The sequence below is a fragment of the Leptonotus elevatus genome, chromosome 17 (genome assembly GCF_054856555.1).
Source record: "Leptonotus elevatus isolate MCC_2025b chromosome 17, RoL_Lele_1.0, whole genome shotgun sequence".
NCBI classification, from domain to species: Eukaryota; Metazoa; Chordata; class Actinopteri; order Syngnathiformes; family Syngnathidae; genus Leptonotus; species Leptonotus elevatus.
Window position 1 is genome coordinate 18,500,742 of NC_141255.1, and position 23,586 is coordinate 18,524,327.

Genomic DNA, 23,586 nt, shown 5'->3' on the forward strand with positions numbered 1-23,586 from the left:
TTTTAAAAATGCAAAACTGCTTGATGATGAAGACCACCTATCTTTGGTAAATTAACTTTAGCACATTAGCCCATCAATGGCGGGAGCTACTTCTGCCGCGAGCGCTCGACACTTGTCTTGAGCTTCTACTTCGAGTGTAACATCACTAAGTAACAGCCAAGTAAAGTTAGTAAATATTTATGACCACCCGCCACCTTTCTGTTGAATACTCCGAGACCTGTTTTCACGTCATCTAATTTTTGACTAAATTGTATATGAGATCTGAGTGAACAGATATTAGTAAATCTAAACCACAAGGTAGTTTTGTTCCATTATGGAATCCTAGAAATAAGAAATCCTTGTTTTTGGTTTTTCTGAGACATTAAATATACAAGGTGGTTTTGTTCTATTTTAGAATCCTAGAAACTGAAGTCCTTGTAAATGGGGTAACGTTACAAAGAAATAAGCGCAGAAGAAAGATTGTTTTGTTTGGTCCTTGTCAAGCACTCTTGAAATAAGAGTACTTCTGAGTAAAACACAAGGTAGTTTCGTTCCTTTATGGAATCCCTAGAAATAAGAAATCCTTGTTTTTGGTTTTACTAAGACATTAAATATACAAGGTGGTTTTGTTCTATTTTAGAACCCTAGAAACTAAAGTCCTTGTATATGGTCGAGTGGTTTTGATAAATTAAGGTTCGAGTGCTTTTGTTTGGTCCTAGTCAAGCACTCTTGAAATAAGAGGAATAGTTCGACCACTTCTGAGAAATTAAGGCTCGGACACTTTTTTTTGGGAATAAGCAAGTGTCTTTGAATAAGGGAAAAAAAAGGCCTATGTGTAACTGTGGTTCCATAATAAGACGTCAATGAAATAATAATAAATAATAATAATAATAAATAAGAAAGTAAGTAAGTAAGTAAATAAATAAATCAATAAATAAAACACAATAAAGGGAAAATTTCATTGGGAAAATGAATGGTTCAATTTGTGGCAAATACCAAACCATTCTGAATAAGTGTGCTTGGTGAGTAAATTAGGAATGCATGTGACTGTGCGGGGAGTAAAAGAGGGAGGGAAGTGAGAAGTAACTGTTTAAAAAATAAATAAAAGGAAAAGAAGGCTGAACTGGTAGGCTGTCTCCAAAGGGAGGGTGAGAGAGAATGATAAGAAAGTTGTGGAAATGGCGCTGCAGAACACACACAGGCCTTTCGAATGAGGAAGTGGAAAACAGGTTGTACATTGCTCAGTTACAGAATTAAGTAGCAGAGTTAAAGTGTCATGTCCAGAATCTTTCAGGTGCCCACCCGACCCAGAGGAATCTTCCAAAGGTCCAGCTTTTCTTCCTCATCGGCCTTTGACTCATTCCCAAATCTTGCAGGCACCCATGTTAGCCAAAGTTGACCCGCCCACTGGTAACTCTGCTATGACATAATAAAGAAAAAGAGTCATGATGTATCAAGCAGGTTCATTCATGGGTCAAGGTGTGCCCCATGGGTGGCCTAACATTTGCTTCAATTGTGGACGGCCTGGTCATTGGGCCCGCAATTGCAGACAGCGACCTCAAGCGTCTGGGTGGCGAGGCAGAGGCCAACAAACTGCACGCTGCAGCAACAACATTCCCCGGTGCCAAACCAACAGTATTTGCCTCCATTTGGTGGACAGTTTCCACAATGATGAGATCTCCTCATCGCCACATGCCCTCTCATCAAATGCAGCCCTGATGAACTTATCCTGGAATTTCCGGATGATAACACCTACTGCTGCTCTGCCTCGTCTGCCTCTAGTTCCACCTCCCAGTTCCCGCTTGTTGAACAATGCCCTGTGGCATGCGCCACTGACTCCAGTGGTTGGCTCGAATCTGAGCATTTTTGGATTCTCTGGTCACCTTGGGTTCGTAACCTCAGATCTTATGATATGGTAACTGATTGTATGCATTGCACTCTGTACTATGACAGATCAGGGGATGAGATCTATAGCGAGGCATTTCAGGAAATTGAAAACAACATATGGGAATTGAACATGGGTGATTTGTTTGCAGGCCACTGATTGGCCAAATTTATTTCACTCTTAATTCCTCTATTTCCCGTCATTTGATGCTTATTGGATTCAGTCTAACACATTTTTACCCACTTCCGTTTTGGAGCACCAGCTTCTGGGTAGGCACCATAGAAGTGAAACAACCGACAGTATGATTTATGACCTGTGAGCGATTGATACGGTCGTCTTAACTCCTACTTTTTCTGTCTCAAATTGCATCAACCCACGCTCATTTCACTTGCATTGATCTTGCTAATGCATTATTTTGCATTCCTCTTGACCCGTCTATGCAGAAGTATTTTGCATTTAGGTGGAATAATGAATGTTTCTCCTACACTCGTCTTCCTCAAGGCTTTGCGTTGTCTCCTGGACTTTTCAATGATTACCTTCAACAGTTGCTGTCACCTCTCCAACTTCCTCTGGATGTTTTTTTTTGGTGCAGTATGTGGATGACCTCTTGCTGACAGCTCCATCTGAAACTTCTTGTGTTGAAGCCACCAGGTCTCTGCTCTTCATCTCCTTGAAACAGCATCTTTCCACTGCTGCAGCTCTTGCGATTCCTGAATACAGTCGCATGCTCTATCTGGATGTTTCTGAAAAAAACAGCAGTGTTTCTGCTGTTCTTTATCAGAAGGGGGAGATAGGAAATGATTCGGCAGACAAAGCGGCAAAGGAAGCGGCGGGCTACAGCCCAACATTACAATTGATGGTGAGCGAAAGTGAATTAGGAGAAGGTCAAGAAATAACCACAGAAACAGTTAAATTGTGGCAGGAAAAAGCAAGTCCAGAAGAAAAGAGTGTGTGGATGTCCAAAGGGGGACAAAAAGATGAAGCAGGTATATGGTGAAAAGAAGGTAAATGTATTCCCTCTCAGAAATAATTGAAAAATCAAATTTCTGAAGGCCATGGAATATGCCATTTAGGTGTGGAAGAAACACTGAGATGACTACACACCTGGTGGCATCCTTTCATGAGACAAATTGTTAAAAGTGAACTGCAGGACTGCAGTGTTTGCAACAGGTATAACAGTATGCCTACATCTAAACCTCCCCACGGCACCTCCTGGTCAGGTGGTTTCGATGGATTTCACTGACATGATAAAACCAGTGTCAGGATACAGATATTTGCTGGTAATAGTGGATTCCTTTTCAGGATGGCCAGAGGCATATCCCTGCAAATCTGAAACAGTAAATATCGTGGTAAAACATTTGATTAATCATTACATACCATCACATGGGTTTCTTAGAAAAATTTGATCAGACAATGGAACCCATTTCAAAAAACAAACATCTACAAGCAGTAGAAAAGGCATTGGGATTAAAACATATTTGGTTCAGTGTATTATCCCCAATACCAAAGACAGGTTGAGCGAATGAATAGAAATATTAAAGGAAAATTGGCTAAAGCACTGGCCTCATCAAATTTGAATTGGCTACAAGCTCTTCCTGTTGCATTAATGAATGTGCAAATGTCACTTAACTCAGCCAAAGGCTGGACTCTGTTTGAATGTCACACCAACAGACCATTTCCGGCTCCAACAGCTCCATTGGAAAGAGACGCATGTTCCAGGACCTCCAGAACTCAACCAACTAACATTTACTAACTCCCAGCTAACAAAAAAACAACAACCAGATGTTCCTTCAGAAATAAATGATTGTGAATATGTATGGTTGAAAGTGATTAACCAAAATGGTCTGAGCCCAGGTGGACAGGACCCCACAAGGTGACGGAGAGGACATCTTCTGCAGTTCACCTGCACGGAAAAGGTGATACGTGGTATCACATCTCCTCCACCCGACCGGCAAGGACACCGGCTGGAGCCATTTACCCTGCACCAGGCAATCACCCAGCAACAACCGAGAAGCAAGGCCAAGAGCGATAGGGAGGGAGGGACTCGAAAAGTATGTTGGGATTAAAAAAAACAAAAACTGGCAAATCACAAAGACAAACTTTTAGATGCAATGTATACTCATCATAGCATCCTATTATGATAGACAGTGGTACTGTCTTTTGTTTAGTTTATTTGGTCATATGATATTGCACAAATCTGTCTCCATGCTTTCTTTGCCAAGTGAGCAAATTATTTTTAAGGAATAAAATGACCAAAATGAAATAAAAATGACATTTCATTTACCAGAGGGATGCCAACAATTGTGTCCAGTGTGTGAAAATAAAGGACAGTTAGAAGCTGGAGGATGAAATAATCGCGTGAGGCCTTCCGTGACGGGTCTTTGTGTTATGTAATAGCGCAACAGCCCCGCCTCCTTCTAAGTCTAATCCCCCCCAAACCAGCCCTCTCGCTCTCACTCTCTTCATGGTTCAAATGCAACGGTCCTCAAACATCCACACGTAAGCTCCTGATGCAGCCGACTGGTGCCTTTAAGAGATGAGCTCCTTCTAATCCCATTGGACGGGGAGCGAAGCACGACCTCTGCATCCAATTGGTTACCGCCGCCGCCATCATGCTGCGATGTGCGCAGCATCAGTAGGGGGTGCAAGGTACAATATGTTCACATGCATGTATGAAACCATTAATGCAATGCACATTGGAGGGTTCTAGTTATCACCATCACGTGAAACCCATCCATCTATTTTCTTAACCGCTTTACCTCACAAGGGTCGCGGGGGGCGCTGGAGCCTATCCCAGATGGCTTCGGGCAGTAGGTCCTGAACTGGTTGCCAGCCAATCGCAGGGCACACAGAGACGAACAACCACCCACAATCACACCTATGGACAATTTGGCGTGTTCAATTAACCTGCCATGCATGTCTTTGGAATGTGGGAGGAAACTAGAGTACCCAGAGAAAACCCACGCATGCACGGGGAGAACATGCAAAAACCACCCAGGAAGGCCGAAGCCCGGACTCGATTTCACGTCCTCTGCACTGGGAGGCGGACGTGCTAACCAGTCAGCCACCGTGCCGCCCATCACGTGAAACATTTTGCTATGAAATTTCCAACATGTATGACATACACTTGTACAAATAAGTCTGAGAGAAGCGGTACATTTACATTTTATTGCTAAGAAAAAGCCTTTAAATTGTTCTTATAAGTTATATCTCCGGGTGCTGCACAAAGATTTGTCTGTATCATGGTGTCAGAACCATTAACAATCAAGTGAACGTAAAGCCCATAAGGAAAAACAATGCTGAGAAATACAAACCTAACCTCTGCGAGTTACAGTTCACAATACTGAGAATATATACTCTGTGAACAGTGAAACTCGCTTTTTGTGAGCCTCTCATGACTCCAGACAGGAATTCTAGAGTAAAACATGCACTAATAGTATTTTCAGCTAAAATGTTTTAACAGAAGTTGTCAGTAAACGTGGTTAATGTAAGTTGGCTGCCCTCTGGCTTCCGGCACTATAGGGTCTTATAGACAGTCTAGTCGTATATAATGCTGCATTCGAGGATGGTCGGAAGTCTGACTTTTCCAGAGTTCAAACCAGGAAGTGTGTATGGGAACGCCCCCTCGAAAAAAACATTTTAATTGACAGAATACAAATTAACAATTCTGTAACAAATTTTGTCAATATAACAACAAATAAAAACGACAAAAATATTTATAGAAACACTCAGACATTCCAGTTCAATGTCGCATCATAACTGCAATTACAAATTTATATAATAACCCTAAAATAAAAAAATGACAGACTTCAATTAAACAAACTAGAAAATATTTTCTAAATCTTTTTACCTTTCTTATTGTTCTTATTGTACAAATTTAAGAGACTCTATATATAATGACTATATATCAAGCACAAATACTGGATTAAATTTGAGAAATTTGGCTTTGTGAATATGAAATTTCCCTAATGAAATAAAAAGACCAACAATATTACAAACATCTGTATCTTTGTATGTAAACCAAGTAATAATACTTTCCCCCTCAATCTTTATAGCGTGACCAGTCTATTGAAAAATACATTTCTCTATATCATTCCAGAACCTGATACTAAAAGGATAATCATAAAAAAAGGTGAATTACACTTTCTTGAGCAGTTTTACAAAATGTGCATCTATCATCTAAAATTCTATATTAACAAATCTTGACACATGTACATTTGTAGGGCATATGTTGTGTAATGTTTTTATATGTATTTCCCATACTTTGTTTGTTATAAAATATTTAAAAGGAACAAGCTACCTTCTACGGCAATTTTATATTTGCAAATTAAGAGATCCAGAAGAATTTCCTACGAGGAATTGCTTTCCTGTGGTTATAGAAACATTTTGCGTCCCCTCAAAGATGGCGGCTGTAAACGACGCATTGTGACGTATCGGAATGTTACCAGCGATCGGTACGTGACAATGAGCCAGCTGTTGTAATGCATTTTGGGACATGTAGTACCAACGGCGCGTGCCTAAAAGCTCAGTTAATAGTCATTCAAAATATTTCAGGGGTGCTAAAATGTTTTAAATCCGGCAATGGACTAATCCCTGCAAGTGACAATGCGACCTTGTTTAGGATATTGTGCCAACTATTTAGCTAAAGAGACAATGGAACCCTGTCTGCCGTGGACAAAAAAAGAGGTTGAATTCCGTCACGTATGACTCATGTCACGATTCCTCATATGCCCCCTCCCCCCACACACACCCTCCTCCTCCTCGTCCTCCCCCTCCGCTCACACCAGTTCTCCGCCAGCCTCCTCTCAGACTCGCCACCTGTCCGTGTCTCGGTCCGAATAACGGATTTCTCAACCGTACGTAAACGTAAGTCGCCTGATTATTACATAGCAGAATGTTGGTTGCAGTGGTCTATCGTGGGTGGGTGGGGTGTTTAGGGGATGCGATGCGTGCTCGACGCAGCACCAGCAATGGATGCTTTGAATTGAAGTGTGTTGCTAAATTACACTCGTCAGATTATTTGGGCACATATGGGGGTGTGGGTGGCGGGCTTTGTGGTGCCCTGCACGCCACAAACGCGTGAGCGGTGTAGTCGAATTTCTATGTATTTATTTTGATGCTTGCGCTTGTGGGGATTCTGACAGTTTGAACTGAAATCATTCAGGCATCGCATATGAACTATTTTGTCATTAGGTGTACATTGGTACACCTAATGACAAAACAGAAGAATGTACATTTCGGGTTCGAATTCTACATAATGGCTGCGCTCTTATATAAACTCAATGGTAGGTAAATAATCAAAAACATAATAGTAAAATTAAAATCTCCAATATTTACTGACTATGTATAAGCCTACATATAGTAGGCTATATGGTTGCTGAAATAGCTGTTTGACTGATTTGGGGAAGCTAAAATGAGGTATTGTGCTTCTCTGCAGCACATGCTGTCCCTGTGCCCCTGCTAGGTATTTTAATCCAAACTAGCTTTAATTCAGGGTAGCCTATACAATGAAGCACATATTACAGCATCGTGGATGCTTTATCTGCAAATAACTAGGACGCACAGATGGGGCAGTCCGTTTATCTGTGCTCTATGTCCCCATTTTGTGACCAACACAAGCGTTTGACCTTGATATCGTAGTTGGACTGTAATTTACTGACACATACAGAACATTTGCATGACTCAGTTGATGGATGATTTCAAAACCCATTCGGACATTGCCCTTAACGTGGTGCCTGGTGGTGTCGTCCACCTTTCGCCTGAAGTCAGCTGCATTGTCATGTTCAGCCCTACTGTGATTAATTCAGTCCACATATCCTATTGTTCAGACATAGATCAAATAGTTCACTGCTTAGGCCATTAAAAGCACTGGTACTGATGCTGTTGCTAACCAAAACAGCAGCACTGGCAGATTGTAGACGTGATTCATCATCATCGGTGCCACTGACTGTGATTGCATTCCCTCAGGCTCGTTTGTGCACTGAAAAAAAGTGTTTCATTGGACTAAACAAAACAAAAAAAGAATCCTGTAATTTGTCACAGCAATTTTTTGTTAAAGTTTTTCTCATTATATTCATGATTTGATTGAAAGCCTCATTTTCAATTTAATATAAATCAAATATTTACTTTTCCCAAGCCAAATAAAAAAGTTACATCCAAGTAACTTTTTATTTTGGAATAAACTAATTAAAGCCAATTTTACCCCGAATCGAATTTCTGAATCAGTATGAACAAAATTTGTGGGTTCAAACTGAATTGGTTACCAGACAATTGTAGGGCACACATAGATGAACAAACTTACACATCAAGGGACAATTTAGGGTTTAACTAACCAACCATGCATGTTTTTGAGATGTTGGCGCAAACTAGAGTACCTGGAGAATGTCCACGCAGGGACCCGCAGAACATGGAAGCCCACGCGGAATGGCTGGAGACAAAGGTGGCGGCCGTGGTGTGGCATAGAGACGGTCGTTCAGTAACCAGAAGGTCGGCTGTTCGATCCCCACTCTCCCCAAATCATGTGTCATTGTGTCCTTGGACAAGGCACTTCACACACATTGCCTCCAGTGCTAATCACACTGCTGTTTGTAAGGTGCAAATGTTTGGTGGTGGTCGGAGTAGGCGCACACTGGCAGCCACGCTTCCGTCAGCCTGCCCCAGGGCTGCTGTGGTTACTTAAGTAGTTTACAGCCACCACGGTGTAAATGTGTGAGTGCATGAATAATGTATCAATTCCTCTGTAAAGTGTCTAGAAAAGCGCTATATAAATCCGATGCATTATTATTATTAGGTTTGAACCTTTGACTGCTGTGTAAGGCCACCGCTCAGCTAAATTTGTGTTTAAAGCAAAAACATATTTGCAATCAAATAACAAAATGCCTGTAAAAACAGGAAAACTGTTCCTAAACGATCTTCTTTTATTGTAAGTATTTAGCAAATTTGTGCAATCTTTTGTAGAATTGCATGAGTCTTAACTTACAATCCTAGGTTGTTGTTTTTTGTATAGCATGGGCACATTCAACACTTTTTTTTCCGGATTAGTAAAAGTTTTTCATTTAGTTCCCCTATGTGTGTAAAATTTGACATTTTCAACTAATACATATACGAATTCATTACAGGAGAAAATATCAAGAAAAAAACTCATACATTTTAATAGTTCTAGCTTTTTTTCCCCAATTAAAAAAACTAACTTTTTTTTTTACTTAGTTTAAAAAATATATATATTTTTGTATAGGGACAGTTTTGTGTTTTTAATGGTAGTTTGTTATTTGACTGTAAATATGTTTTTGTTTTATTTCAATTAGCTTAGCAGGCTTGGTGGTCCACTGCTAAGCACATCCGCCACCCAATTCAGTAGTCCAGGGTTCAAATACAGCCTCCAGCCTTCCTGTGTGGAGCTTCCATGTTCTCCCTGTACCTAGTACATACGTTAATTGAACACTATATTGTCTCTTGATGTGGTTGTGAATATTTGTTCATATGTGTGCCCTACATTTGTCTGGCAACCAGCTCAGGTTGTACCCCGGAAATTTTGTTCATACTGAATCAGAAATTTGATTTGGGATAAAGTAATAACATTACTTTAATTAGTTTATTCCAATAAAAAGTTACTTGGATGTAGTTTTTTTATTTGGCTTGGGAAAAATAAATTAGCTATTTGATTTATATTAAATTGAAAATGATGCTTTCAACCAAATCATGAATATTACGAGAAAAAAATTAAAATAAATAAATAGCTGTAACAAATTACATAATTTTTTTTGTTTAGTCCAACGAAACACTTTTTTCAGTGTGTGCCTAATGTGAAAATGACTTTGCTCGTGTAGTTGATTTTTTAACAGGATGTAACATGGTCAGCCCCTTTTTGAAAAAATTGCCACAAGAGACAGAAAAAGTTAGCAACCCTTGACTAATTTCCGTTGTTGGAAAACTGTTTCTTTGTTTTCCCGTGTTCATAATGTTGATTATCAAAATCAGACAATGAGGATTTATTTTCATAAGCTTATGGACAGACAAGGGAGCAGCCAAACGCCGCCATGTTCTACCCCATCTGTAATGCCCCTCCCACGAGCAAGTCACTAATATCCTTCAGTGATCCTACAAACCCCTCCCCGTCTTCTTCCACCAATCCTCAGCCGTTCCTCCCCTCCCCTCCCCTCAGCCATCCCTGTCCGTCTTAGACAGTCACATGATACATCAATACACATCGCCAAATGCTCCTCCTTCTTCTTCTCTTCCTGCTGTCCCAAACCTCTCCCGCAGTGACAAAATAAAGATTAACGTTTTCAGAGCCAGACGGGATGGCACCAAAAAAAACCCTCCCCTGCTCAACCGGTTGTAAAATACAAAGGAATATAATTAACACATTCGCTTCACCCCCTCACATCAACTTAAATTCTCACACAGAGCCATACTGAGTAAATTAAAGCAGTTATGTCCAATTCTAAATAGTAATAAAATAAATCAAAGTTATAATTAAATTGATTCACTTCACCGTGCCTTTCCTGCAGCTCCATCATGTCATCGGTTCTTCAGAAACTCATCAGCCCTCTGCCCGGTAGCTCTTCAGAGCCCCCCAGGAACAAAGTGACAGTCGTTGGGGTGGGCCAAGTGGGCATGGCTTGCGCCATTAGTATCCTCTTGCGGGTAAGACACTCAGCATCAAAGTATTTTTGACAGTATGCCGCCTGTAGTGCGAGTCACGCACGACAGTCTCAACATGGTGGAAGCACATCTGGGAGGTACTGTATGAGGTGTGATTCTGGTGCTCACTTTGCAAGGATCTGTGTGATGAGCTGGCGCTGGTGGATGTGATGGAGGATCGCCTGAAGGGAGAGGCCATGGACCTGCAGCATGGCAGCCTTTTCCTCAAGACCTCCAAGATTGTTGCGGACAAAGGTCGGAATGTGCTGCTCTCACAGTCTACGATTATCACAGTTTCTTACTCATCACACGTCATTACAAAAGCTCTCATTCTCCACTTCCAGACTATGCAGTGACTGCCAACTCTCGCTTGGTCGTGGTGACTGCCGGAGTCCGCCAGCAGGAGGGCGAGAGCCGCCTCAACTTGGTACAGAGGAACGTAAACGTCTTCAAGTCCATCATCCCTCAGATCATGAAGCACAGTCCACAGTGCACACTCATCGTTGTCTCCAACCCTGGTAAGTACAACACAGCTGAACGTCGTTCAGTTCTTGTAGTACTTGCGTTTATGCTAGAAGCATTAACACATGTTCTACAGTACACCATTTAACTTTTTCAATTCCATTCCCAATTTTTTGACATACTTCTACTTAAACATTTCTTGACCGATTCTCACCATTCTTACTAAACCTAACCCTCAACATACTCAAATAATCTACACCCCCCCTGTATAAGACTCTAAACTCCCATGTATCGTATATTTGTTGCCTTATTGAATCCCTTTAAAGTTGGAATTTCATTTGAAACAAGTGTTGAAATAGGCTGCAAGAAAAACACAATAAGCAAAAGTAAGGATTGTCTTTGAACTGCAGTCTAGAAATATGTTGAGGTCTACTATAATGGCGGAAATGAAGGCAGTTGAAACTTCAGAGGCATTTTTGTTCATGCCGATTTGTGTCATCTCTGCGGCATTCTACTGCACAGGTATCAGAGTCTTTTCAAGGTTTCTCTACTCCAACACACCTGATTCAATGATCAGGATCATTATCAGGGTCCTGAAGAGCTTGCTGATAAACTGTGTTGTACTTGGGAAACCTCAAAAGCAGAGGTACCAAACATACGGTCCACGGGCCAGATTAGGCCCGCAAAGGGGTTTAATCCAGCCCGTGAGATGATTTTGAAAAGTAAAAAAAAATTGTAGTCGGACCAATTAATCAGATGGCCACAACCAAAATATATAAATTCGTAATTTCACAAGCAATCCTAAAATGAGCAATCCAACTTGTACATGGAAATGCCCTGGATGTCATTATTTTACACACCACCTAAAATTAGGGTTTGTTTAAAAATAAATAAATAAAATCATAGACCGACATAAACGTGTTAAATATGCCACAAATTCAATTACTGGTAACATAAACACATATGACAAAGATTAACGTCCATATAACTTCATTAACTGTGCCACAATGCATTCCGGGAACAATATATATGCAAAACGGGTAGGATTTAACACGTCCGGAACTCATACAGACAAAGTGTTGCTGCCTCCATTAGCATTCAAATTGTTTTTTGGAACAATATAATTACAGTTGAGCCCCGTGATGTAAGGCTAACCCACAAATAGGGAAAATCTGCGTATAATTGACGCCAATTGTTTTTAAGTTATATACCATGATTTTACCGATCAATGGTTGGTAATATATTTTAAAATATTTTCCTCCATGTGGTCCTTGAGCTAATATGAGTTTGACATCCTTGCTCTAAAGCATGCAAGACTCAGACCCTCGAGGACCAGCCTTTGACACCACTGTTCTACTGTAATGTGGTTACATACTATCTGTGTTGTGGTTATTTGATGATAACACCCATTCACAGTGGACATACTCACTTATGTGACCTGGAAGCTCAGCGGCCTGCCCAAACACCGCATCATCGGCAGTGGCACCAACCTGGACTCGGCCCGCTTTCGCTTCATGATGGCCGAACGACTCGGCATCCATGCTAGTTCCTTTAATGGCTGGGTGTTGGGCGAGCATGGAGATACCAGTGGTGAGTGTGAACAAGCTCAACTGTTGATGATGATCTAGCATGACTTGACCCATGGCCCTTGGCCACGACATCCATGATTTCCAAAAGCAATCTGAAATGTGGACTTATCAGACCACAGCATACTTTTCCAATTTGCGTTAGTCCATCTCGGATTAGCGCGGGTCCAGAGAAGTACTGTGATTTTTCTATTGCAGTGCCTGTGTGGAGTGGCGCAAATGTTGCTGGGGTTAACTTGCAGAAGCTGAATCCCGACATTGGCAGTGACGGTGATAAAGAACAGTGGAAGGCCACACATAAAGCTGTCGTGGACAGGTACGCCGTATGAAAATGAATGTCCATCCATTCAGGGCAAAGCTGAAATTCCACAGCAGTATGTTAAGTCATTTGCTCCCAAAAACATATAAATAAATTCTATTTGAGATATTATGATGCTCCCAAAGACATATTTATATGTTTTTTAATGCTAGAGCATACAGAAGGCTTTGAAGTAATTGTAGTTATTACAAAAACGGCCAGCAGGTGACAGCAGAGTATAAGAGATCAACCAGGGCCATGTTGCAAAAAGCTGTTTCCCCCACTGTTTTAAACAGATTTGTGAATAATGATGAAACTTAGCTATATTCTAATGCTAATTGCTGCAAAACGGAAACAGAAATATACTTTTTTTCCTGATGAAAGAAGAGACTCTAATCTTTCTTTTGGTAGGTTCCATGTTTTTATACCAATAAAACACAATATTCTGTGGGCCTTGCAAAATCAGTCAAAATCCAGTAAAACAGCTGGGAGCAAAAGGGGGTTGCTTCAGTGAAAATGGCTGGGCGCGAATGAGTTAAGTATGAATATGCTAAAATTGTACAAGGAAATGCCATATAACAAAATGCATATGAAACAAATGACATAATATCTGTATTTTTATGATATAATCATGCTCTTATTATATGTTTAAGGTCTTTTGCGACAGTCACAAATTCATAATTTTTTTACTCTCGCTTGCCACCTGGTAGTGTATGTCAACAACAGGCAAAATCCTTCCTCTTGCAGTCGAAGTGGCTGATTATTACAAACAATGTACTTGATTAGCTCTGCACTCAGCTCTCCATAACATCAAGAATTTTCTCCTAGCTTTCTACCACTGAGTTATATTTCAACCAGTTTCAGACTGAAAACAGAATTTAGTGAATAATGTAACTTTGACCATGACAACAAAACGCTCATTGCCTCACTGTGGTTAGAGCGCATGGAGCAGGCAGTGAAACATCATCTGTTGTTTCAGGACAGTCATAAATGTATAAATTGATTGTATTTGATGCCTCGGTGGGAAAACCTGAGAGCCTCTGATATTTGAGGCCAAGCAGTGACGACAGGCTTTTACGACAAATGGTCCCTTGGGATTGTTAGATTGGCCAACTGCAACATTGGTAGGTGTAATGCGGTCTGTCGGGCAGTGCTCAGGCTGCTGGCTAAATAGAGCTGCGCATTCAACACACACTTTTTGCAAGTAATAGTAGCAGTAATAGTTTTCTAATAATTCACTTATTTTTCATTAATAGTCACACGATTGTGATTTATATTTAAATCAATCTTCTAAATTGCTACTCAAAGATTAAAGGGGGCAAGTCTGCTGTTTTCTGCTTTCATTTTGATGAATGATGTCAGCATGACATGAACAAAGTGCTGCATTGTGTGCCAGTGCCTATGAGGTGATTAAGCTGAAGGGTTACACCAACTGGGCCATCGGTTTGAGCGTGGCTGACCTGACAGAGAGTATTGTCAAGAACATGAGCCGCGTCCACCCAGTTTCCACCATGGTCAAGGTCAGAGACATGCACACACACTCACAAAGTGTCCTTTGCAACTTTTGGGATCTCTTTCCTTTTTTTTTTCTTTCCCTGAGATAGTTCAGTATTGTTCATTCGGTAATCTTACCGATTCGTCATGTCATCATCATTGCTCTCTCGTTTTTTTTTTTCCGCTCTTTTTCTTCTTTTTGTATGCATGTGCGGGTGTGTGTGCATATGTGCGTGCGTGTGAGTGTGTACTCATTAATTCACCTAAAAACCTATTAAAAATCCCATACCATTCACCTGAACCGAATACTTCAGAATCCAGCTAGAGTCGTGAGGTTGTCAGGAGACCCGAGGAAGGATCAAAGAAAAGAAAGGAAAGTGAAATCCAGCACCGACCAGACATCACCTACTACCCACCAGGTTACCAACCAGAATCTTTCACCAACCCCAGAAACATCTAAATTCCAACAAATTAGGGAGACCTTAAGAGACCAAAGGTAAGACTGAGGAAAGGAAGGAAGGATAGATGAAGTAGAGTGAGATCCACAGACATCAGCCTCCACTGATTCAACGACCAGAGGAAGAAGCACATTGTGTTTGAATTTCGATAGATGCTAGTGTGGTCGATCTGGTATGCATGAAAACCTCCACCAAAGAGGGGAGGGCCGCATGGTGGGCGGAACACTGGGGGCGGAAGGGGAGATGGGAGCACTGGGAGACGGGCGGCACCCCCAAACCCCAGGCCCAGCGGGGAAAGGCCCCGGTCGTCACGCCAGCGTACCGAACCCTGTCACTGAGAACTCTACCCCTACACCGTAGATGTGACCCCACCCAGGGTATATACAAGTGTGTGTGTGCATGTGTGTGTGTGTGTATGTGTGTGTGTGTGTGGTGCATTAAAATTGGGAGCAGGTGAGATGGAGCAGAGGGAAATGATATCAACCCCGCTCCGATCCACCTACTTCCCAGACGTGTCAGTGAGTGTAAGTGTGCATAAAAAAATAGGGGGGGGACGTGGTGGCGCGGCGGGGATACAGATGGGGGACTGCAGCACTGCTTAATACTGCAGTCTGCCCCAACCGATGGCTCCCCACCCCGACACACCTGCCCCACTCAGGTGTGGGGTGCATTAAAATTGGAGGGAAGTTGTAGGGCGAAAATGGTGTCTCCAACTGTCCCCCCTCCACAAAAAGTGTGTGTTATGTGCCCTGTGTGTCTATTAACAAAGTGTATTTTGCAAAACTCGTGCAGTGAGTTAAGAAGAGCGACCAGCGGGGCCTCTCCTAACCGGGCGGGGGTAGGAGGCACACCCGCCCACCACACCCCCAACCACACCACCCAACCCCCCACTGGGACCCCGGCGGGCATATGGGAACAGCCTGAGGTGCCAGGAGGCTCACTGGAGCGGGGCAGGCACAACACCCCCCACCCGCCCCTGGAGCCCCGAGATCCAGGCCATGGATAGAGCCCCCGGCCCAGGGGAGGGGGAGGAAGGTGGACAGGGGAGGGGGATGCGACGGGGGGAGGAGACGACAAGAAGGGCAAGGGGCAGCGGCAGGGCCGCAGAGAGAGGGGGAGAGGAGGAGGAAGGGCGACGAGGGAGAAGGGACAGGGAGGCGGAGGACGGGCGAGGCAGCAAGGGGGAGGTGAGAGGGAACCACGGGGCACCAGCGCCCCAAACCGCGTCGCCGGGCACGGAGCGACGGACCGCGTTGGGGCGGCGCCACCCCGGATAACAGGAAGAGCACCGCAACGCAGCACCCCCCAAGAGACCCAGAGAACGGCCAAGACGCAGCTGCACCCAGCAGCCCACAGAGGGGCAGAGCCACCCACGCTCAGCCGAATATTAACCCTTAGTGCCCATTGGAAGTGAATCTTGAGGAGTTGGTGACTGTACGGTATCATTTGATGTAGTCTGCTCCATCCTGCTGGCAGCAACTGGGTTCCTGACTATAAAAACACAACCATTTGTTACAAATTGCCAAATACAGAAACAGCAATATAAGTTATCGCGATGTGGTGGCTCTCGCTAACAGGCAGAATTAAGTAACCAGATTTAGATTAAAAGATTCTATATACGTAGACCATGTTTGTATAAATTTTGATATTTGGTTTTTATTCTAGGCAGATATTTTTTCCATTAAAATGTGATTTATGAGGAGGTTAGACCATTGGTCGATATTCAGAGTTTGTTTATTTTTCCAGTTAACAAGAATTGGGTTTTTTTAGCGATAGTAAGGGCTACAAGTGTAGATTAAAATTGTTTACGTGGTAAATCAGTTGTTAGGTCACCTAGCAAACACAAGTTTGGAGATAAAGGTATCCTACAGTCCAAGATAGCGGAAAGTTTTTCTAAGACTTTAGTCCAGAAATACATAACCGTAGTGCATAACCATAACGCATGAAAATAAGTGTCTGCAGTGTTTTGTAAACTGGAGACAAATGTTGGAGTCTGAAAGTCCCATTTTTGTCATCATATATTGAGTAATATATGTTCTATGAATAATTTTATATTGGATAAGTTGTAAATGTGTGTCTTTTGTCATTTAAAATACGTTTTCACAAACTTGAATCCAAAAGTCAGATTCCGGAGCTATAGACAAGTCTGTCTCCCATTTCAAGATGGGTAAATACATTTTATCAGTATACGAAAGTAACTTGTATATTTTTGAGAGTTTTTTTTGTTGTTGTCGGAGAAAGCTTTGTAATATCTTTAGCTAAAACAGGCGGTTGGAGCGAATTTGTTTCTTTATCATGTTTTTAACTTGCAGATAATGTAATGTCCGTTTTTTATTTTGTATTTTTGGAGCAAGGATGTATATAATATAAACATATTATCTAAGAAAAGATGGTGGAGATGTGTAATTCCTTTCTGCTCCCACACACCTGAATACAACGATTGGTTGTTAAGTTAAAAGTCAGGGTTATGCCATATGGGAGAAAGCCCGCAGGGCTCAAATTGGGCTTTTGTAATTTCTAGTGCTTTCCACCAGGCGGTCAGGGTGGCAGAAATCATTGGGTTTTTAAAACAATTGTGTCGCTTAATCGATGTTGTAATAAAGAGTAAATCTACAATCCTTCTGTTCTAGTTCCAGCCAACAGTTAGTATCTCTGTTAGGTTGTGCCCATAGAATGATATATTGTAGCTGGTTAGCTATGTAGTAGTGCATAAAATTTGGTGCCTCTAGACCTCCTTTGGATTTTATTTTCTGAAGAGTAGATAGACTAATCTTTGCTTCTTTTTTGTAACGGCCGAGTCCAACAACTGGAACCAGTTAAACGTAGGTTTAAACGGAATCATTGAGAAAAAATAATTTATTTTGGGTAAAACTTTCATTTTAATGGTGGCTATTCGTCCTATTAGAGAAATGGGAAGATTATTCCAGCGCTCAAAGGGACTATAAATGCTAACCAGAAGTGGAGTAAAGTTTAAATGAATTAAATCAGTTAATTTAAGTGAAAATTTTATGCCCAAGTATTTTAAATTACCTATAGGAAATTAGTAGTGTGGGTCCCGGCTTGCAGGGTTCCATGAATTTTCTGTAATAGATTGTAGTGTTGATTTTGTCCAGTTAATAGAATAATCTGATAAATGTGAGAATTTAGTTATTAAATTAAATACTTTCTCTAACGAAATAGCAGGTTTTTCTAAATAAAGTAAAATATCATTGGCATATAGATTCATTTTGTGTTCTGTTACCCCAGAGTGAATTCCTTGAATCCTTCTTTCTTCGCGTATAGTTAATGCAAGCGGCTCAAAAAATATTGCAAACAATAAAGGGGACAGTGGGCATCCTTGCCTTGTGCCTCTCTTTAGAGTAAAACTCTGAGATATAATACCATTAGTAGTAACTGTAGCTTTAGGAGAATCATATAATACTGACACCCAGTGAATAAATGACTTCCCAAAGCCACATTTATTTAAAACAGCAAAGAGGAAGGACCAGTTAACTTTGTCGAAGGCTTTTTCTGCATCCGACGATATAATAACTGCCTTTTTATCATGCCGCTGTGACATGCTAATAAGGTTAAAGAGCCTCGTAATATTATTAGTAGAGTGACGGCCTTTAATAAAGCCTGTTTGGTCGCTATGAATGATTGTCGAGATTACTGTTTCTAGTCTAGATGCGAAAGCCTTAGCGATAATTTTAATATCAGTGTTAATTAGTGAAATCGGACGGTAACTTGATGGAAGGGTGGGGTCTTTTTCTGGCTTTAATAAAAGTTGAATTGCTGCTGTATTCATGTGTGGACGTATGTAACCATTAGTTTTAATTTCTGTTACTACTCTTAAGAATAATGGAGTAAGCATTAACCAAAAGTGCTTAAAAAATATAGCCAGATAACCATCCGGGCCAGGTGCTCTGCCATTAGGCATACTATCTAGAGCACTGTACAGCTCGTTTATAGTAAGTGGCGCATCTAACATATCTTTATATTCAGTAGTTAACTAAGGTATATTTAAGGTACTGAGGAATGCCTCAAAATGCTCAGGGTTAGGATTGTTAGTTTCAGAGCATAGGTTGCGATAATAGTTATAAAAAATTTGATTAATTTCTTGTGGTGATTGCATACATTCACTAGGTGTCCCTTTAATAGCCATTATAAGAGATTTTTCCCGATTGCGTTGAAGTTGGTTTGCAAGAAGTTTACCTGATTTGTTATTATATTCAAAGTGGTTGTATTTCAATTGTTGTATTATAAACTCTGTCTTTTTAGATAACATATCGTCTATACTGTAGAAATAAATAAATTCTTGATGCACAGTGGAAAAGAAGGTAAATTCCTTCTTAGTTGGGTTTTTAAGTCTCCAACTGTCGACGAGGCCAAAATCATCCATATATTCCCCTATTACTTTAGTAGATTGTAATCGCCTTATACATATTGTATTATTAGAACGATCTATTAATGGATTTAAGACTGTGTTAAAGTTTCCTCCAATAATAATAGTAGAATTCGCTGCTAAATCAAACAGCTGAGAGAAAAATTCATGGAAAAAGGCCGGATCATCATTATTAGGGACATATAAATTACCAAATGTATATATTTTATTAAATATAGTCACCTAAATAATAATGTATCGGCCCTCTGGGTCTGTTACTGTATTATTTAGAGTAAAGAATAAATTCTTATGTATTAGTATACAGACTCCTCTTTGTCTACTGTTATAAGGGGCAGAGTACACTTGACTAAAATTCTTGTCAATAAGTATTTTTTCTTCAGATTTTTGTAGGTGGGTTTCTTGTAGGAGACAAATATCTGCTTTTAATTTTAAGAGATGGTCTAAGAATTTTATTCTTTTTGCCTGTGAGCGAGCGCCACAAACATTCCAGGAGACCAGAACTAATTTATGCATACAAACAATATAAACTCAGTCCTGTGTATATATCTGTATAGGCTACTTGTTAATATTGGCTTGGTATAGGTTGGAATCAAAGTAGTTAGGTGGTTTATGTAATTTGCGTGAAATAAGAGGTAACGTGTAAGTAAATATAAGAGTGAAAATAACGGGGAGGGAGGTGGAAGTGAAGGAAATTGGCGGGGGATTTAACATGTAACAATACACCAGTGAATAGTAACCTAAGCGAGATTTTTTTGTTTAAATATATTTTAGATATAGTTATGTATTAATATTGTATTTGTAATATAGCCTAAGTATTCATATTTTAGGTTTAATAACCACATATACAGTATATGTATACATCTAATAATCAAACAAAGGTAAGTTCCACCAATGCCAATTAGAACAGCCAGGGAGTGGAGTTGGGGTTCCGGAATAGTTGGCCATCGATGTATAGCTTATCAACGACTATCGTAGTCCGTTTACCCTCCTGCCTATTTTGTCTCATTATAGGAAACAGTACCTTTCGCCGCTCATTATCTCTCTCGGGAATTGGTCATTCATTCCGAAAGAGGTCCCTTTAAGATCCCGTCCTTTACTTTTTTAAATTTTTTTAATTATTATTTTTTTCTAAAAGAGCTCAGTATTGTTAATTCGGTAATGTCATCATCATTGCTCTTTTTTTTTCTTTTTTCTTTTTTGTATGTGGGTGAGTATGTGTATGTGTATGTGTATGTGGATGTGTATGTGTGTGTGTGTGTATGTGTGTGGGGGTGTGTAGGTGTATGTGTATGTGTGGGTGTATGTGCATGTGTATGTGCGTGTGCGTGCGTGCGTGTATTCGTTAGTTCACCAAAAACCTATTAAAAAAAAATCCCATACCGTTCACCTAAACCGAACACCGCCGTCAGGAGACCCGAGGAAGGACCAAAGAAAACAAAGGAAGGTGAAATCCAGCACCGACCAGACACCACCCACTGGGCCACCAACCAGAGTTCTTCACCAACCCCAGAAACATCTAAATTCCAACAAATCCAAAAAATCAGGGAGACCTCAAGAGACCAAAGGAGAAACTGAGGAAAGGAAGGAAGGACAAACGAAGCAGAGTGAGATCCACAGACACCAGCCTCCACCGATTCAATGACCTGAGGAAGAAGCAGATTGCGTCTGAGTCCTTTAATTTTAACAAATTCTTTGTGTTTAAAATGCTCAAACTTAGCGATATTAGGACGGGGTTTGTTGCCCCTATGAGCTCCAAGCCGAGGTACACAGTGAAAAGAGATATTATTTACCGTCTCCTGCGTAATTTTTAACGATGTTGTCATACTTTTTTTTTTATCTCGGCCTCTGGATTGTCAGAGGTGTTCTTGGATATGCCTGAGAATATTAAATTCTCCCGCATGCTACGGGATTGGACATCCAGAACCGTGTTTTGGGATCTCTTTTCGTAGACAGCTCAAATATGCCACTTTGATTGAGTTCGACTGTGAGTAGTCCCCCCTTACCTGCGCTCGTCTGCAAAATTACCAACATCGGGTCCAACCCGCTTGCGCAGATATATGCAACGCGCCGTGCAGTATTTATGCCAAAATGTTTCATTTGGGATTTGATTAAAAACTTAGCAATGAATTGAATCTTAAAACCTCAAAACCTTTTTCTACGTTTTCTTGACAAGGGAATGAAACACACCACTATGCTTAATTTTGTATGAGTCAAATCTTTTGATCAATTGAAAATGGATATTCAGTACTCCGCAAAAAGTGGGCTGCTAAACAGCCTATTTCCGATTTTTGAGAAACCTTGTAATTAATGCTACAAGACACCACTATTATTTCATTTTAAATGTGGTGGTGTTAAAAAAAAAAGGAAAAATGACTAGTCTTTTCATAGTTTTAAACCAAAACCAATAGTCTACTAAAATCATTAACTAAAACTAAAGTCAAAACGAAATAAAAACAAACTCTAATGAAACGTGCAAAACTATTATAACTGATGCTAACTCTCCGTTTGTCTACTTAGGGCATGTACGGTATTGGAGAAGAGGTCTTCTTGTCTCTGCCATGCGTTCTGAATAGCAGTGGTGTGGGCAGCGTGGTCAACATGACCCTGACAGACGACGAAGTGGCTCAGCTGAAAAAGAGCGCTGACACTCTCTGGGGCATCCAGAGGGACCTAAAGGATGTTTGAGCGCCAGTGTGGTCCAGAGAAGCCTGACATCATGCACAATTACATTCCTCTCCATCACACCTTAGCATTCTTTGAAAGCACGTCAGTCTTTTTGGGTGGTGTCATGTAAGCTGAAGTATTGGCTTGGTGCTTTCCTTTCAAAAAATACACAAGCACATTTTCTCCTAAACTACTTGTAATTTGTTGTGTTTTATCAGGAGTTGTAGATCCAAGTAGCCCGTGTCGGTGTACTTAAAGCACAACCTAACTGGGTCACTTTCACACAGTCAAAGAAACATGTGTGTGATGTGTAGATCAGAACCCAAAACTCCACATGTGCAGTGTTCCCTGTCTTTGTACTGTAAGCCTATTGAGCAGAAATTCAAGAGAACGTTTAAGTCAGTACAAAAGACTGTCATAGAACCCGAAACACATTGTCTTTAAAAAAACAACAACAAATTGATAGTATCTTATTCTTTGATCAAATCCCTTAATAAATGCATTTAACCCATGGAACCCATGGTATTGTTCTATTATTTTTGTGACAATTTTATCAAATGTAACATTATATATATATATATATATATATATATATATATATATATATATATATATATATATATATACATATATACATATATATATATATATATATATACACAGTGCTGTTCAAAAGTTTGTGAACCCTGCAGGCATGATGGTCAGACTTTTTGCATAAAATATGAAAATAATCTTATTAAATGTTTAGTCATACCCAAATCTACAATGCTGACATTGAAAATAATGGATTTGAACAAAAATAATGATATTGTCATTCATTCTTGAACAAAAGTTGTTGATTTAAGAAAAACTCATTTCATAGTAGTAAATTGTAGTAATTTTCAGTGTTCACAGTGAAATGATTATATATATATATATATATATATATATATATATTAGGGGTGTGAAGTGCCTAGTACCTGGCGATTCAATTCGTATGACGATTCATAGGTCACGATTCGATTTGATTAATCCCGATACGAATCTATAAATTGATTGAGATTTTTATTTATTTATTTATTTTACTCAAATTTTGAAAATACTAATCAGTAAACTTGTACATGTACACTGTAAGATTTGTATGAAAATTTATTTATCTGAAAATTCAGGCTGAAAATTCAGGCTTATAACTGAACCACTGTTTCATGTTTGAACAGCACTGAAATAAAATATTAAGGTTTAATGTTCCATTAATATTACATTCTTCCATGCTTAATGTGTGAATCCTAACCCTAAGTAAGACGTTTTGTTGAATATTCCCATTAAAAAATTGATGTTTAAAAATCGATTCGGCCGCATATTGAATCAATTCGAGAATTGCGCGCTGTAATATCGCAATATATTCCCGAATCGATTTTTTTGTAACACCCCGAATAGATATATATAAATATATACACACACAGTATATATTTATATATATATATATATATTGTAACGAATATTGCCCGTCACCCTTAATTTTTATTTTATTTGCCTTTTTAAACATTTCCGCCTGGGGAATGTGTGCGCGTGCCTTAAACCTGTGTTTTCTCAAACCAACCAGAGACAGTTCAAAAAGGAAAACTCTTTGAATTTGCCTCCAGCAGGGACTGGATTTCGTTTTCACAACCCACAGGACACACATACCTCAGTGCCTACCGAGATCTAAAAGCCTGTTTAGCAAGCAGACTAGCGATAAGACTGCTTACCAGTCC

At 40.3% G+C, this 23,586-nt stretch overlaps 1 protein-coding gene across 2 annotated transcripts; it reads left to right on the top strand.

Moving 5' to 3' along the window:
* Window positions 1–6,567: 6,567 nt before the first annotated feature.
* ldhba (lactate dehydrogenase Ba) lies at window positions 6,568–22,369 on the top strand. Of its 2 annotated transcripts, none has more exons than XM_086058322.1 (8): window positions 6,568–6,730; window positions 10,375–10,510; window positions 10,645–10,762; window positions 10,852–11,025; window positions 12,386–12,559; window positions 12,754–12,871; window positions 14,250–14,373; window positions 21,707–22,369. In XM_086058322.1, exons 2-8 carry the CDS (start codon window positions 10,382–10,384, stop codon window positions 21,872–21,874), a joined length of 1,005 nt encoding a protein of 334 aa, XP_085914448.1. In that variant the 5' UTR covers window positions 6,568–6,730; window positions 10,375–10,381; the 3' UTR covers window positions 21,875–22,369. The 2 variants fall into 2 exon arrangements, with proteins under 2 accessions (XP_085914448.1, XP_085914449.1); XM_086058323.1 differs by having other exon boundaries at window positions 6,587–6,720.
* The last annotated feature ends 1,217 nt before the right edge of the window (window positions 22,370–23,586 follow it).

What these genes read in the sequence shown, in the direction of transcription:
- ldhba (XM_086058322.1), top strand. Translation starts at nt 10,382, where the DNA reads ATGTCATCGGTTCTTCAGAAACTCATCAGCCCTCTGCCCGGTAGCTCT. An exon ending in CCATTAGTATCCTCTTGCGG is followed by an intron (nt 10,511 to 10,644) that starts GTAAGACACTCA and finishes TCACTTTGCAAG; the next exon opens with GATCTGTGTGATGAGCTGGC. An exon ending in CAAGATTGTTGCGGACAAAG is followed by an intron (nt 10,763 to 10,851) that starts GTCGGAATGTGC and finishes CTCCACTTCCAG; the next exon opens with ACTATGCAGTGACTGCCAAC.